This window comes from Dendropsophus ebraccatus, chromosome 4 (assembly GCF_027789765.1).
Source record: "Dendropsophus ebraccatus isolate aDenEbr1 chromosome 4, aDenEbr1.pat, whole genome shotgun sequence".
Classification (NCBI taxonomy): Eukaryota; Metazoa; Chordata; class Amphibia; order Anura; family Hylidae; genus Dendropsophus; species Dendropsophus ebraccatus.
Window position 1 is genome coordinate 115,213,208 of NC_091457.1, and position 14,056 is coordinate 115,227,263.

The window sequence follows — 14,056 nt, forward strand, 5'->3', positions numbered from 1 at the left end:
CTACTCAATTTCAACAGTGTGTGAACGTAGCCTTTCTGTGTTTTCAATCCACTCTTGGTTTTGGTTGCAAAATACTGTACACATAGTATTACTACATTTGTAATGACCTGTAAATAGAGCAGTTTTTTTACTCTGCACAGTGTCCCGCAATATAAAAGCCCTTGCATAGCTTAGTTGATAAAAACTAGTAAAGGATGGCTCTCAAAATATGGGGACACAAAAACAAATGATTTTTTGTAAAAGAATAAAAGAAAAAAAAATAATATATATATATATATATATATATATATATATATATATATATATATATAAATATATATATATATATGTCTGGTATCACTGTAATGGTAGAATAAACATAATGTAACATGCATGCTGTGCAGTGACTGGCGCAAAATATGTAACATATGTAATATGAATTTGCACAACAAGGCTACATATAAATATATTATTGGGGAAAAAGAATGTGGCTCTCAGGAGCTGGGGATGAAAAGAATTTCCCCTTCAACCAAAACCGGTTGTAGCAGCAAGTGGTTAAACCTCGACCAAAGGAAACTCCAAAACAGATTTTGCTATAATTGAACCCCTGGGGGATTTCATCATTAGTCGCAGCCACCTAGATACTCACAGTCATTACAGAGAACACCGCAGTTACCTTCTAGTACAACTCACTTGCTAATTTGGAGAGAAAATTGAAGTTCAGCTAACAGGGCACAAGGAGCTGTTTGTGTCCCCACCTAGGGAAGGGTCTGGTTAGTGTACACTGTTTCCTCAGTAGGTGGAGAGAGCTTAGACACAGAAAAAGCATTTATGTGGAGGAGCGGACAAGTCTCACCTCCTTCATTCAATGACAGCAATTGTTTCGTCAATGGATCTACATATGACGAGTTGGGAGGATAGCCCAGAACATCACTATTTAGGTAAATGACAGAAATGTGACTAGTAAACCCAGAGCAGAAGATAATAGACATCACTTGTGATCAGTGGTATTACTAGCACTGGGCCCCATGTGTCATGGGTGTAATGGCATTGGTCATTACAATGTTCATTTCTCCCTGCCCACTCAACATAGGGAACATAGTGTGAACTTAGCCTAAAACATCAGCAAGAAGAAGAGACCAACGGGATCTAAGTGCTGCTAAGCTTCCTTCCTCCTTGAGGTTAAAACCTGAAGTTAAAAAGCGTACATACTATGTCATAGAGGTAGATTTTGCAGCTTCTATGGGGCCAGCTTCTGGATGCAGCTTCTATGGGGCCCTCTAAATATCTATGCAGTATTCAACCCAAATAAGAGACTACATTGTTAGCAATAATTCGGGTAAAGCACTAACCCAAAGGTCATGGAAAGAGTGAAGGGGAAACAAACACCAGGCTCATTTGTCCTGGGTGGCAAAACCAAGCTAGATTGACTATTTAATTTAATGGTATCAGAAGGAATCAGAAGGGAAATGAAAATATATATATATTATATTAAGGCTATGTTCACATGTTTTACAAACAACGGCCGTTCCACCGTAAAGGCTATTGTTTAACACTACCGACAGCCAGAATCAATGGTCATGATCATTATTTTGGTGTAGTGGGTCAATACTTTACTTCTCTAGTATAGCTTTTTGTAACATCCCCCATTATGATATATATCAGCAGGTGAAGGATTCACTTCCTTTCCATTCCTATAATTTAGAATGTGTAACGTCAGGGTATCACTGGCACAATACTCCTGGTCTGGCCTTGGAGTGAAATTGTCCAGCAGTCATATGATTTTCCACGCCATCTAACAGAGAATTTTTTTTCCCCTCCATCTCCTTTTCTTTTTACCTCCCATATTGAGAAAACTGCATTGAGAACCAACCTGCAGCGCATGTACTGTTGTGTGCAGAATCTCCCCCACAGAGCTGCATGCCTGGACTGGAGCATCACCCTAACCATACTCTGTCTTTTCTAATGAGGCATTTAACTGATTCCCAGTCACGTTCAAACACCTGTGCCAGCGCCGTCAGAGCCAGGAATGTAGCCATCCATGGCCCCTGGCAACACGTAACAGACTTTGTCGGGGTATAAACATCACTATTCCTATTTATCATCTTATGACATTTTATACATATGAGAACTATACTTGTATATATTACATACCTTATTCATATTCTGATTTACAGCCTTTTATTATGCTCTAGAGCTGTATTCACTATTCTGCTGGTTGCTATTGGAAACAGTCAACAAGCGTTACCATAATAACTTAGTAGAGCTCCTATGGGGCAGTTCATTTTTCCAACATCAGATTACAGTATTTCATGTAAAAATGACATAGCCAATAAGACAAATCATCAGAGCAGGCACTAGTTAGACATTGAACCAGCAGCAAATGCTTTGACAGAATTATGAATGCAGCTCTGGAGTATAATACAGGAAAATTGTACATGAGGTGTGTTTGTGCTATGCAAGTGTTTATTATTATAGTTTGTAACTTAAAAAAAACAAACAAACAAAAAACATAAAAACGTGTGCAGACATCCAGGATCCTAATCAGGTGACCCCCAAACCTATAAACACAGAATTTACTTATAGATTCTCAGTTAACCATAACTAATACTATCCCTCCAAAAAAAACAAGACAACAATACGCCATAACCCTTTGCAACCAATCAGACAGCAGCTTAGTCACTACCATGACATCTTGAATTCTGACTGTTTGTCATTGGTTACGTTGCTATTTACAGAATATAATCAAAGGGAAACTAGGGTCAGGGACATTGAGAATGAAGGTAATTTTCTTAACATCATCCTCAGCAAAATTTTTGATAAATCTTCAATTTGATCAATCTGCCAATTAAGCGCTTTGGTGCACTGGGGGCAGGATTACTCCTCTCCTCAGTGCATTGATCCGCCCTGTCCCTCCTCATAAATACTGAGGCACTCCAGCAGCCCGAATAAACTATCAAGAGCAGTGGTTGGCCAGTGGGGAGGATGGGTGCGCTATGGTAAATAGTCCCGCCACATCTAATTTGCATATTGAATAAAGTGAAGATTTACCGAAAACAGGATGAAGGTAAGAAATTCCCTATGGGAAGGTAACAGCAAGTTAGAGGCTTCTGACCTGCTGATTGTTTCCCTTTACAACGTAACAAAAGGGAATAAAACTTGGCAGCTTGTAAACTGAGAGCTGATGTGGTTTTCTTCCTACTGTTCTGTGCTGGGCAATTATCCCTCAGAAATCACGTGTGAAGACTAAGCACATAACTCCAGAAGCAGATGCTTAAAGGTCGGGGACGGCTGTGGGTGGAAAGTGTCTCACTAATGATGTGTTTTCTTTCCAAACCTCTGGGAACAATATTCCATTAATCACGTTTTCGAGACCCTTTCCCTGTATCATAAGCTGCAGGGAGAGAAATGGCAGCTTCCTGCAATGTTTTATCCATTGTCCAGTCCCACAAAAATAAAAAAGAGAGGAAAGGTGTTTTTGCAATTTTGTAATATTGTAGAACATATGGTATTTGGCATACATGAAATGGGTGGAAAATAAACGTAGTATTTTGAAGGTGAAAACTAGAAGACATACGGAGGGAGATGGGGATGGTTGCTAGCATAAAAGAAAATGATGCCCACACTTCATTCCAAGAGGGTAGAGGTTATTTTCTTTTCTTCTGCCCATCTCCATTGTTTTTTTTTTGCTCTTTCTTGTCTGTTTAGCCTTATGGTTAGACAATCCCTCTGGAGAAGATGGATACTGCCCTAGAGCTGCCTGGAAAATATGGATACAGCCATTGAAGACCTATGGTTGTATCCATGTTTTACAGACAGCCCTGGGGCTGCATTCACTTTCTCCAGGCACAAGGCTTTCATGGCCAACCTATCAGGTTCATGCGAACCCAAATTTACTGTAAGTTCGATCATCTCTACTTGTCTTAGTTGTGGAGGGTAAGTTAACATAACCCAACTGGATTTGACTAGGACGTCACTCCTCTGTCACACAGTTTAAAAAATATCAGTGGTTATTCATTCTGGGAATCTGTGGGACTACTAATTTATAGGGGTATTTCCATCTCAACTAACATAGTTATACTACATCCATTTAGCAAACCTTTTTCTCTCTCACTGCAGATTTATCTCTCCCAGAACAAAGGTATCGGCCAGTGATTTTCCATCACCATCAACACCATCATAGGAGAGCGTCATACACCTCAGCTTAATGGACGGACATTGGGTTTTGCCGACTAATGTCTAAGGTGTATGGGGACCTTTAGAGTGCTTGGTAACCTAGAAATCAAGCTATCAAGAATGGGAGGGAAAGAGCCGCATATCAGGAGAAGGAGGCAAGATTGCTACATAATCGTATTTGCAAAAATATTTATCTTGACAATCCCTACAAGATTAACTATATTAGTTGAGATTTAAGTAATCTTATGACCTGTCCCTAGTACAGTGGTACCTTGGTTTAAGAGTAACTTGGATTGAAAGCATTTTGGTTTAAGAGCTCACAGTTTTTCAAAATTGTGACTTGGTTTAAGAGCATTGCTTTGGTTTAAGAGCTCCCTGTACTGGGTGGGAGCAGAAGTGGAGGAGGGACATGGTGTACATAGCGGGGTCTACAGAAATGTACTCTGACCCAGGAAGTCTCCCTCACCTTTCAAATCATAGCAGATCCACTTCAGGCTGGGGCTTACATCAGGGGACAGGACTGTGGAGGTAATCTCTCCATAGCTGTAACCCCTCTCTCCCCGGACAGAGAGTGCTGCATGTATGAGCCCACATCTATCCTGCTCATTCCTTCCTGCTCCCTGCAGTCTCTGTCCGCCCTTGTGTTTCCCATCCTTTCCATTACTGTACAGTAACTTATAACTAGAAATGAGCGAACCTCGAGCATGCTCAAATCGATCCGAACCCGAACTTTCGGCATTTGATTAGCGGTTGCTGCTGAAGTTGGATAAAGCCCTAAGGCTATGTGGAAAACATGGAAATAGTCATTGGCTGTATCCATGTTTTCCAGAAAACCTTAGAGCTTTATCCAAGTTCAGCAGCCGCCACTAATCAAATGCCGAACGTTCGGGTTTGCATCGACCGAACCCGGTTCACTCATCTCTAATTATAATATCACATATTCTGCTACTTCTGAATGTTTGTTTCATTTGTTTTACATGTTATTCAGAATAATAATTTATTATTTTTGAGGTGTGGAACCAATTTTCTGGATTTCTATGATTTCTTATGGGAAAATTTGCTTTGGTTTAAGAGTAGATTTGGATTACAAGCACGGTCCTGGAACGAATTATGCTCGTAATCCAAGGCACCACTATATATGTAAAATACCTATTAAGTGGTTGTCTGGGAAGCCTTAAAGAAGCAGTTCACTTTTTATTTTTTTCGCCCTCCCCGGGTAGCCGCTGTCAAGTATACTTACAGAAGATGATCGGTGTCCCGTTCCCGTCGGTCAGTTCCGTCCCGCGGTGCCGTTCACATCGGGCGCACGCTCACTTCCGCCGGCTGCTGCGAGTCCTCTTCTCTGCCCAGTGATTATACGCCGGAAGTCACTCGGTTCCATGCATTCTCTATGGAAGCGCGTGACTTCCGGCGTTCAAATGACAAGGGAGAGAAGAGGAGTCACAGCGCCGGCGGAAGTGAGCGCGCGCCCGATGTGAACGGCACCGCGGGACGGAACTGACCGACGGGAACGGGACACCGATCATCTTCTGTAAGTATACTTGACAGCGGCTACCCGGGGGGGCGAAAAAAATAAAAAGTGAACTGCTTCTTTAACAACAATCATTCTGGACATATTGTCAGATGGTTCCTTTTCCTGTCACCTGTTCACCCTATTACAGTGTCCTTACAGTGACAGTATCTTCTCCCTTGAATCTTATTGTGCAGTGCATGAAATTTGATTTAGAGCTAGAAAACAAGGAATGCTGGGAAGTATAGATCATGGTAAGATCCGTGACAGAGGAAGTAGATGGCTCCTCCATCTAATTGGATTTAATCCAATTGGAAGTTCAGACCCTCACTAATCATTAGAATGAGGTAGGAGAAGCGCTTAGCTAAGCACTTCTTTCTCCATCCAGCTCGTCACTGCACAACGCTGGCTTTATAGTAAGTCCACGACAACCCAAAACATAAGTTAAGATATAGAACCAGTGTCAGAACGTAAGGGGGGATCAGAATCCCATATTGGATCTTTAAGAAATAATGAACTGTGTTTGGTAGGATTTTGCTCCAATCTTTGGATAAATGTTTTTATTATGAGTAAATGCACTGTAACATACCAGCTATTATAATGACGGCCGGCAGCATGGCGGACAGGACGGGTGCAGCTCTCCGCGCCTGGGGAACGTGTTGTGTTGTTTCACTCAGGACAAGTTTATAAAAGCTGTGTCTGCTCCAGTAAATGTGGCAGCGCTGAAAGAAAGATGGAATTAATTGTAAATTTGGCTCAGATGACCGTCACTCACTGCAAAGAAAATATTTTTCTGCTCTTGTGACAAACCAATGTCTAGGACTAAATAAACTATAAAAAAATAAATTGGCAATTGTTACCTAAGCGGCCAATCAGATTGGGTTCTTTATTTTTCAGGGTAAGTAGAATAAGAAATATAACCTGATTGCTTGTTATAGACAATTTAGGTTTTTTTGTTTGTCAGCTATAAGCCGCATATGATGTCCCCATAGCCCTCAGAGACGAGCCACATTCTCCTAGCTGAAAGCTCCATTCTGATTAGTTGGGAGAACACCCAGGACCACAGGAATGTTCTATTACAATGCAAATTACCATATGCCTGCCCCTTTTGTGGTCCAGTACCAGAGACAAAGTTTTTAATACAGGACAATTCACTGGGTCACGTGTTCTTAAGCCATAGTGGGAAATTTTAATTTGGACTGGAATTTAGGTGCACATACTTTCCAGCACTGTCGCTTAAAGGGATTATCCAGGATTAGAAAAACATATCTACTTTCTTTCAAAAATAACACCTCCCCTGGCTTCAGGTTATATATGATATTACAGCTCAGCTCCATTGACTCCAATGAAAATGAGCAGCAGTATTACACAAACTGAGAAAAAGAAGGACACTTAGGAAGAAAGAAGCCATGTTTTCCTAGATAATTACTTTAATGGACCTTTCTGCAACCCAAATCATTAAAAGGGTTTGTGCAAATATGTGTTATAAATGGACTTAGTGATGTATTTCTTGGTATACAGTGCAAAAGACTGTCTACTCTGGGGCAGGATTTTTAAAGAAGAATTCTGGACAAGGGGCTTTTTTGCCAAAGTGCCGGGGAAGGGGAAGATAAAAGAAATAGCATGTACTTAACTCCCTGCCTCTAGCGCTGATACCCATATACTGCATCTCCGGTCATCCAACCCCTGTCAGCCTTCTGGTTAGAGAGAGGACCTGGGACGTAACATTCCAGGCCCGCTCTGCCAGTCAGCGGCTGATAGGGGACCCCGCTGCGGCTGCTGGTTGGCTGAGCGGGTCAGGCACATCACCCGGAGCCGGAGAGGTAAGTACTAGAGATGAGCGAACCGAACGAGGTTCGGGTTCGTATGAACCTGAACTGTCGGCTTCTGATTCCCGCTGTCTGCCCGCTCCGTAGAGAGGGTGGATACAACCTTGAGGACCGCCTGGAAAACTGGGATGCAGCCATAGCCATAGGTTGTATCCCAGTTTTCTAGGCGGTCCTCAGGCTGTATCCACCCTCTCCACGGAGCGGGCAGACAGCGGGAATCAGAAGCCGAGAGTTCAGGTTCATACGAACCCGAACCTCGGCAGGAACGCTCATCCCTAGTAAGTACACTTGATTTCTTTCATCCTCCCCAGCACTTTGGCAATAAAGCCCCCTGCCTGGAATTCTCCATTAAATAGGGGTTTAAAATGTGCCCAGTACCCTCTTTTATGTAATCTTATACTGTAGTCCTAAATTTTTTAGGGATTAATTTTTCTGATTCTGAACTATCTTGTAAAATTACATGATAACAGTAGATGATAAAATTTTGCGTGCCTGCAGTCACCACTAGGGTGAGCCCATTGCATACAGGCTTGTACAGGTACCAATAAACTCTACAGTAAATCCATATACAGGGGCTACTCTCTAGTAGTGTCTGAAAAATATATTATCATTTACCTCCACTGCTTGCAAGGGACACAGGGGGCATGGGTCCCAGGTCCCTTCTCCAATGCAATGGAAAAATAGCAATGTGAACAAATAGCAATGTGAATAATTTCTCCATTATTGCCGAGTTCTTCCATATGGGTAATGATTTAACAGCAGGATGTAATAGAAATAAGTGGGAGCTGTGGTCCTATAGAGTCCTGCATCCACCTTTTGGCAAAAGGGTAGCTTTAAAGAGACCATCTTGTAACCTCAGATGTCCCCCGAAGCTTTTGAGTGGTGTTCTCCTTTACTCTCATCACTCATCGTATCAGTCTAGTGAAATGACTGCAGATCATAATACATTACACTGTTGTCTGACAGGGAACATAATCTATTCTGTCTCGGAATTGTAGCTGCCAACCAACTGTTTCTAATTTTCGTGGCCGCCTCTGGTCTTAAAGAATTTCTTAAAAAATGTTTGTCCCTGGCAATATTATCGGGTAGAATGACAGATCTCCTTGCACAGTACTGCTCCTCTCTTGGTGAATTTACTAGGAGCTGCACTCATACTATATAAATTAGTTGCATCCAACAGATGAATGGAAATTATATTCAGCATAATCCAGTCTAGACCATATAGTGTATTGGGGTCAGCATTCTACGACTCCACCTGTTATAAAATCAGGAGCCCTAACAATGCATGAAAGTTGGGAATATTACATTCTGTATGTAGATAGGCCAGGGCTCCAACTGACCGTATCAAAGTATTGATGTCCTTATAAATTGTTATAATGCCCTAGCCCAATTCTGTGCTATGGAAGTTGATGCTGCAATGTAATTTATTATTAATAATCATAACCATAGATTGATAGACATGCGATATATGACATAGATATGACATAAATAGATACAAGCTGAAAGCAGATAGGCGTGATACCGTATATATAGGTAGATAGATAGTTGGCACTTAATAAGCAAGGTATCTTATTATATAACATGAGAAGCAGAAATAAAATAGTAGATATTATTAATGGTCATTGCCCGGGGTTCCTGGCAGCGAACACTTACCAGCTAGCCCTGTGGCAGGTTAGGTTCCCGGCTGTCAGCCCCCTGTAAGCCTTCTCCCTGCAGGCTGCTTCATCGGAGCTCACTCTGAAGTTATTTCTAGTGTCAGAAGAAAGTTCTGTTATTGAGGAGGAGAAGGAGGAGGAGGAGAGTTTCCACACAGCCCTCACTGCAGACACAACCAGGCAACTGTACATACAAAGCTGGAGTGTTCCCAGCATACTGGGGATGTGAGGGTGGTACTAATCCCACAGGCACTCAGGTTACACTCCACGTTTCCATTATACACATTTGTGTGTATGACATTAACACGTTGTGTGGTGTTTATTGTGGGGTGTAGACTGGAAGACCCTCTGGGAGTGATGTGGGAGAATACGTACGTGTACAGCACTGTGGTATATGGTGGCGCCCCCATTGTAAACTGCAGCAGTATAGGCCATTTTCATACTATTCATATTATGTATGTCGGCACTATACGTCAAGGTAATCTACATACATGTATACCTATATCGGGTGCATCTCAGTGGCATCTGTCATACATATATTTTACATATGCTATATACTATTATATAGAATAGCATAGCAGCCTGTACTATACAATAAAGCAAATAAACCTCAACCCCAGTGTAAACCTTCTGAACTGAGGCCAAAATCACACTATATTAGAGGCCATAAGGTAATGCAGGTCTATGGGTACGGATATGGATTAGATAAACATGGCCGCTATATTCCTGCCTTCAGGTTGGGAGTGGTATTGCATCTCAGTTTCATTGAAGTGAATAGAGTTGAGTTGTAATTCCACAAACAACCTGAGAAAAAATGTGGCGCTGTATTTTGATAGAAAGCAGATATCCTCTTCTAAGCCTGGATAACATGTTAATTTCCTCAAATCAAGACTCAGAAGTGACTTCCATTATTTTATACTATTATAATTGAAAATAAATAGGAAGTATGTTGTTTCTGTTCTATACAACTGCTGCAGAACCTCTTTTTGTAGATTAAAGGGGAGATTCTTGTCAGAGATTAATATGAAACTCTATAATCTTGTAAAAGAAAGATCTGACTTAGGCTGTGTTCCCACATTGTGATCACGGCACGCGGTAACCCATAGCTGCAAAATGTTGATCAATCCCTGCAACTTCATGAGGTTATTAGTGATTGCCTTGGGGTGTGATTTCGGCCACATGTAGTGATTGCAGTGTGGGAGCTTGGCCTTAGCTGAGATGTGTTCATCATATTCTGCATCAGCTGAGGTGTGTATTATGTTGTACTGCAGAAGGCTGAGATGTGTATTATATTGTACTGCAGCAGCTAAGGTGTGTATTATATTGTACTGCAGCAGCTGAGGTGTGTATTATATTGTAATGCAGCAGCTGAGGTGTGTATTATATTGTACTGCAGCAGCTGAGGTGTGTATTATATTGCACTGCAGCAGCTTAGGTGTGTATTATATTGTACTGCAGCAGCTGAGGTGTGTATTATATTGTAATGCAGCAGCCGAGGTGTGTATTATATTGTACTGCAGCAGCTGAGGTGTGTATTATATTGTACTGCAGCAGCTGAGGTGTGTATTATATTGCACTGCAGCAGCTTAGGTGTGTATTATATTGTACTGCAGCAGCTGAGGTGTGTATTATATTGTAATGCAGCAGCCGAGGTGTGTATTATATTGTACTGCAGCAGCTGAGGTGTGTATTATATTGTACTGCAGCAGCTGAGGTGTGTATTATATTGTACTGCAGCAGCTTAGGTGTGTATTATATTGTACTGCAGCAGCTGAGGTGTGCATAAATTGTACTGCAGCAGCTGAGGTGTGTATTATATTGTACTGCAGCAGCTGAGGTGTGTATTATATTGTACTGCAGCAGCTGAGGTGTGAGGTGCAGCGCTCCTTTCTCTCCTTGTCCGTATTTTACATTTCTCTCTTTTCTGAGTGTTAGCACTCCTCCTGACCCATGTGACCCCAATCAGCAGGAGGCACCTGTGCACACATGTCTAGTACCTCTATCTTTCCCATTCTACCTACAGGAGCAATGGTGAGTGTTTAAGACCATGTTCACACTTGTGTTGCTTGGGGACCTCTTTCTCTGCCAGCGGTGCCATCTGGGTTTGGGGGGGCCCTTGAGAATTGGTCCTTGGGGTTGCAGGGCCGTTCTATGGCCTCCCCTCCCTGTTTGTGCATGCTTTGCGGGGTTAGCGGTCGCTGACTGACACAGTGTTGAGTTAGTGTAGGGACTCAGGGGACCTGCACGCGGTACATGAGGCAATATGGTTTGATCAAATTATATACCAACATCCTGGCATTGGTTTTTAAATGTAGCCCAGAGGCATTAGTGTCAGCCATAGGTGTGAGGTGCTGCGCTCCTTTCTCTCCTTGTCCGTGTATTAAATTGTACTGCAGCGGCTGAGATGTGTTCATCAGATTCTGCAGCAGCTAAGGCACGTTATGCGGTTTTACAACAGGTGATTTTTTACATTGAGCTTCTGCAGGAGCTGAAGTGTTAATTAAAGGACAACTCCAGCAAAGAAAAATGATTTCAAATCAACTGGTGCCAGCAAGTGCCGGAGATTTGTAATTTACTGCTTTTAAAAATCTCAAGTCTTCCAGTCCTTATAAGCTGTCATATGTCATATGTCATATGTAGGACATACAGCAGCTGATAAGTACTGGAAGAAATTATATTTTCTAATAAAAGTAAATTACTAATCTCTGGCACCAGTTGATTTGAAAGAAAAATTATTTCACTGGAGTTGCCCTTTAGGTGTTATGCATCACGTCTCATCCTCTTGCTACATCCAGGGCTGCATTCAGAAACCTGCTTATCATAGCTATTGGGTTACACAACCTCACATTTCTCCATTCTCCTATATTGGATCAATATATCTTCTAAGTTCTATTTGGTGTGTTGCATTTATGAATATGTAGTGTTTAATTAGGGACTTAGAATTAGTCTGGGTTAGAAAAAAAATCCCCACAGTGCACATAAGGTATTACTTGAACTGGAGTCCTCAGCTTAGGTGAACATTACTGCTGCTCCATGGAAAAGTAAATGTCCAGCGTTACCGCAAATTACCATATACTGCCTTCTAGTGGTGATCAGCTGACATAGCACCTGTAATATTTACATTGAATAATTGTACTACAGCTTGTACTGTATGTGTAAATACAGTCAAACCTTTTGAGACCACCCAAAACTGCATTGAAAAGTGATCATATTAAAGAAAATGATTACTGTGCATAAGGTATTGTGGATTGAAAATCTGTCACACAAAATCAGGTCTGGATAAGGGGGTTGTCTTCTCAAACAGGTGGTCTTTTGTAGAGATTCCACTGTAGGTAACTATGCACAATTACCCCTCATATAGTCACCCCCTGGATGCAGACAGTGCTTCAGCTTGCAGGACGGGGGTCATGGTATCTTACAGTATAAGGAAATAAAGGTTATTCACAGGCATGCCACCTAGGTCCTTGTTTTGTCCTCAGGTCCCCACTATACAACTTTGCGATCTGAATGTAATTTCCTTTCCAGTTTCATCTAAACATTACTATATTCTTCTGGATTGAAGAATCCACAAAGTAATATACGTGCGTTAGGAGGGGGCTAGGGATGACCCCAGGGTGGAATGTTCATTTTTGCATATAATGCACTGTATTGTATAAGACTGAGTATGGTAAGGGAAATCTCATATAAAAAAAAAAATAAAAAATAAATCCACCCCCATGTTTCATGCCGTCAGGCCCCCACATCCTGAGACAACCGAGTGCACGGGTCTTTTAACTATTTCATCATTGTTTGATCAGTGTTATTCTGCGACAGCCAAGGTGCCCTCTGTTTTATCCTGCACATTGGTTGTCACTGATGTTTACCTGATGTTTTAGGGTCAGTTCACATGTACAGACTCGCAGCGTAAATCTCGCTGCGAGTCTGGCAGGTCCTGGCAGTTCACTGTCACTACATACTCGCAGCTGTCTGAACGACCGCTGCGTGTATGTAATTCTGCCGGCCCCTTAACCCCTTCTGCTTCCGCCCGTCTCCCGCTCTGTATACATTACCTCTCCTCGCTGCACGGGGTCCCGGCATACTGCTCTCCTGCCCGGCCAAGCAGTGTGTTGCCCAGCCGCAGCCACTGATTGGCTGCCAGGACCCGACAGACTCGCAGCGAGATTTACGTTGCGAGTCTGTACGTGTGAACTGACCCTTAAGGTAGTGAAATTGAAAAAAGAATAAAAGCTATTTTTCACATTTCGGGGGGATTTTGTCTTCATGGCATGTTCCATGCGGTAGAATTGAGATGTTAACTGTATTCCCCAAGTCAGTACAAGTATGATACCCAATTTATATAACTTTTATTTTATTTGACTACTTTAGAAAAGAAATTAATTTTTAACCTGTGTTTTTTTATCAGTACCATATTTGCATATATGTGACTTTTTGATTCCTTTAATTTTTTTCTGGGATATAATGTGGTCAAAAATCAGCAATTTTGCGCTTGGGAAGGTTCTGCTGAAGGCAGCCTGTAGCAATAGCCAATGTCAGGACGCCCAGGAGGCCTCACAGAGGTCTCAGACTGTACTGAAAACAGATTAGCTCCCTGCGATCTTGCTGCAAGGAGCTGATCCCGCCCTCTCCACCACCGAACCACCAATGCAGGTATTTTAGGCCTGCAGCTTCTAAATGGTTAAATAGCCAGTGTAAAGGATCACTCAGTGCTGATAGCAGCTGGGAGGCACCATGTGTAAAGCAAGTTCAAGTCCTGAGCCCTCTCCAGGGGCGTAGCTAGGATTCATAAGGCCCCATAGCAAAAACAAAAATCAGTGATGTGGCCAAAGAATAAAGAGCAGAGCAGAGAGACAATCGCTTCTTGCTCTGTCAGTCCACTGCATTTAACTATAAGGGCCCATTAGGAGCCG

The 14,056-nt window shown here is 42.1% G+C and overlaps 1 protein-coding gene across 2 annotated transcripts in view; it reads right to left on the reverse strand.

The window, feature by feature from the left end:
- Positions 1–9,303, reverse strand: part of LAMB2 (laminin subunit beta 2) — a 64,087-nt gene extending 54,784 nt beyond the window's left edge. For both annotated transcript variants that reach the window (XM_069966797.1, XM_069966796.1), the window contains exons 1-2: positions 9,148–9,303; positions 6,255–6,387 (exon numbers count right to left, since the gene is read on the reverse strand). In XM_069966797.1, coding sequence (XP_069822898.1) covers positions 6,255–6,282 — 28 coding nt within the window. In that variant the 5' untranslated portion in view covers positions 6,283–6,387; positions 9,148–9,303. The remainder of the gene's footprint in view (positions 1–6,254; positions 6,388–9,147) is intronic.
- Positions 9,304–14,056: the final 4,753 nt, after the last annotated feature.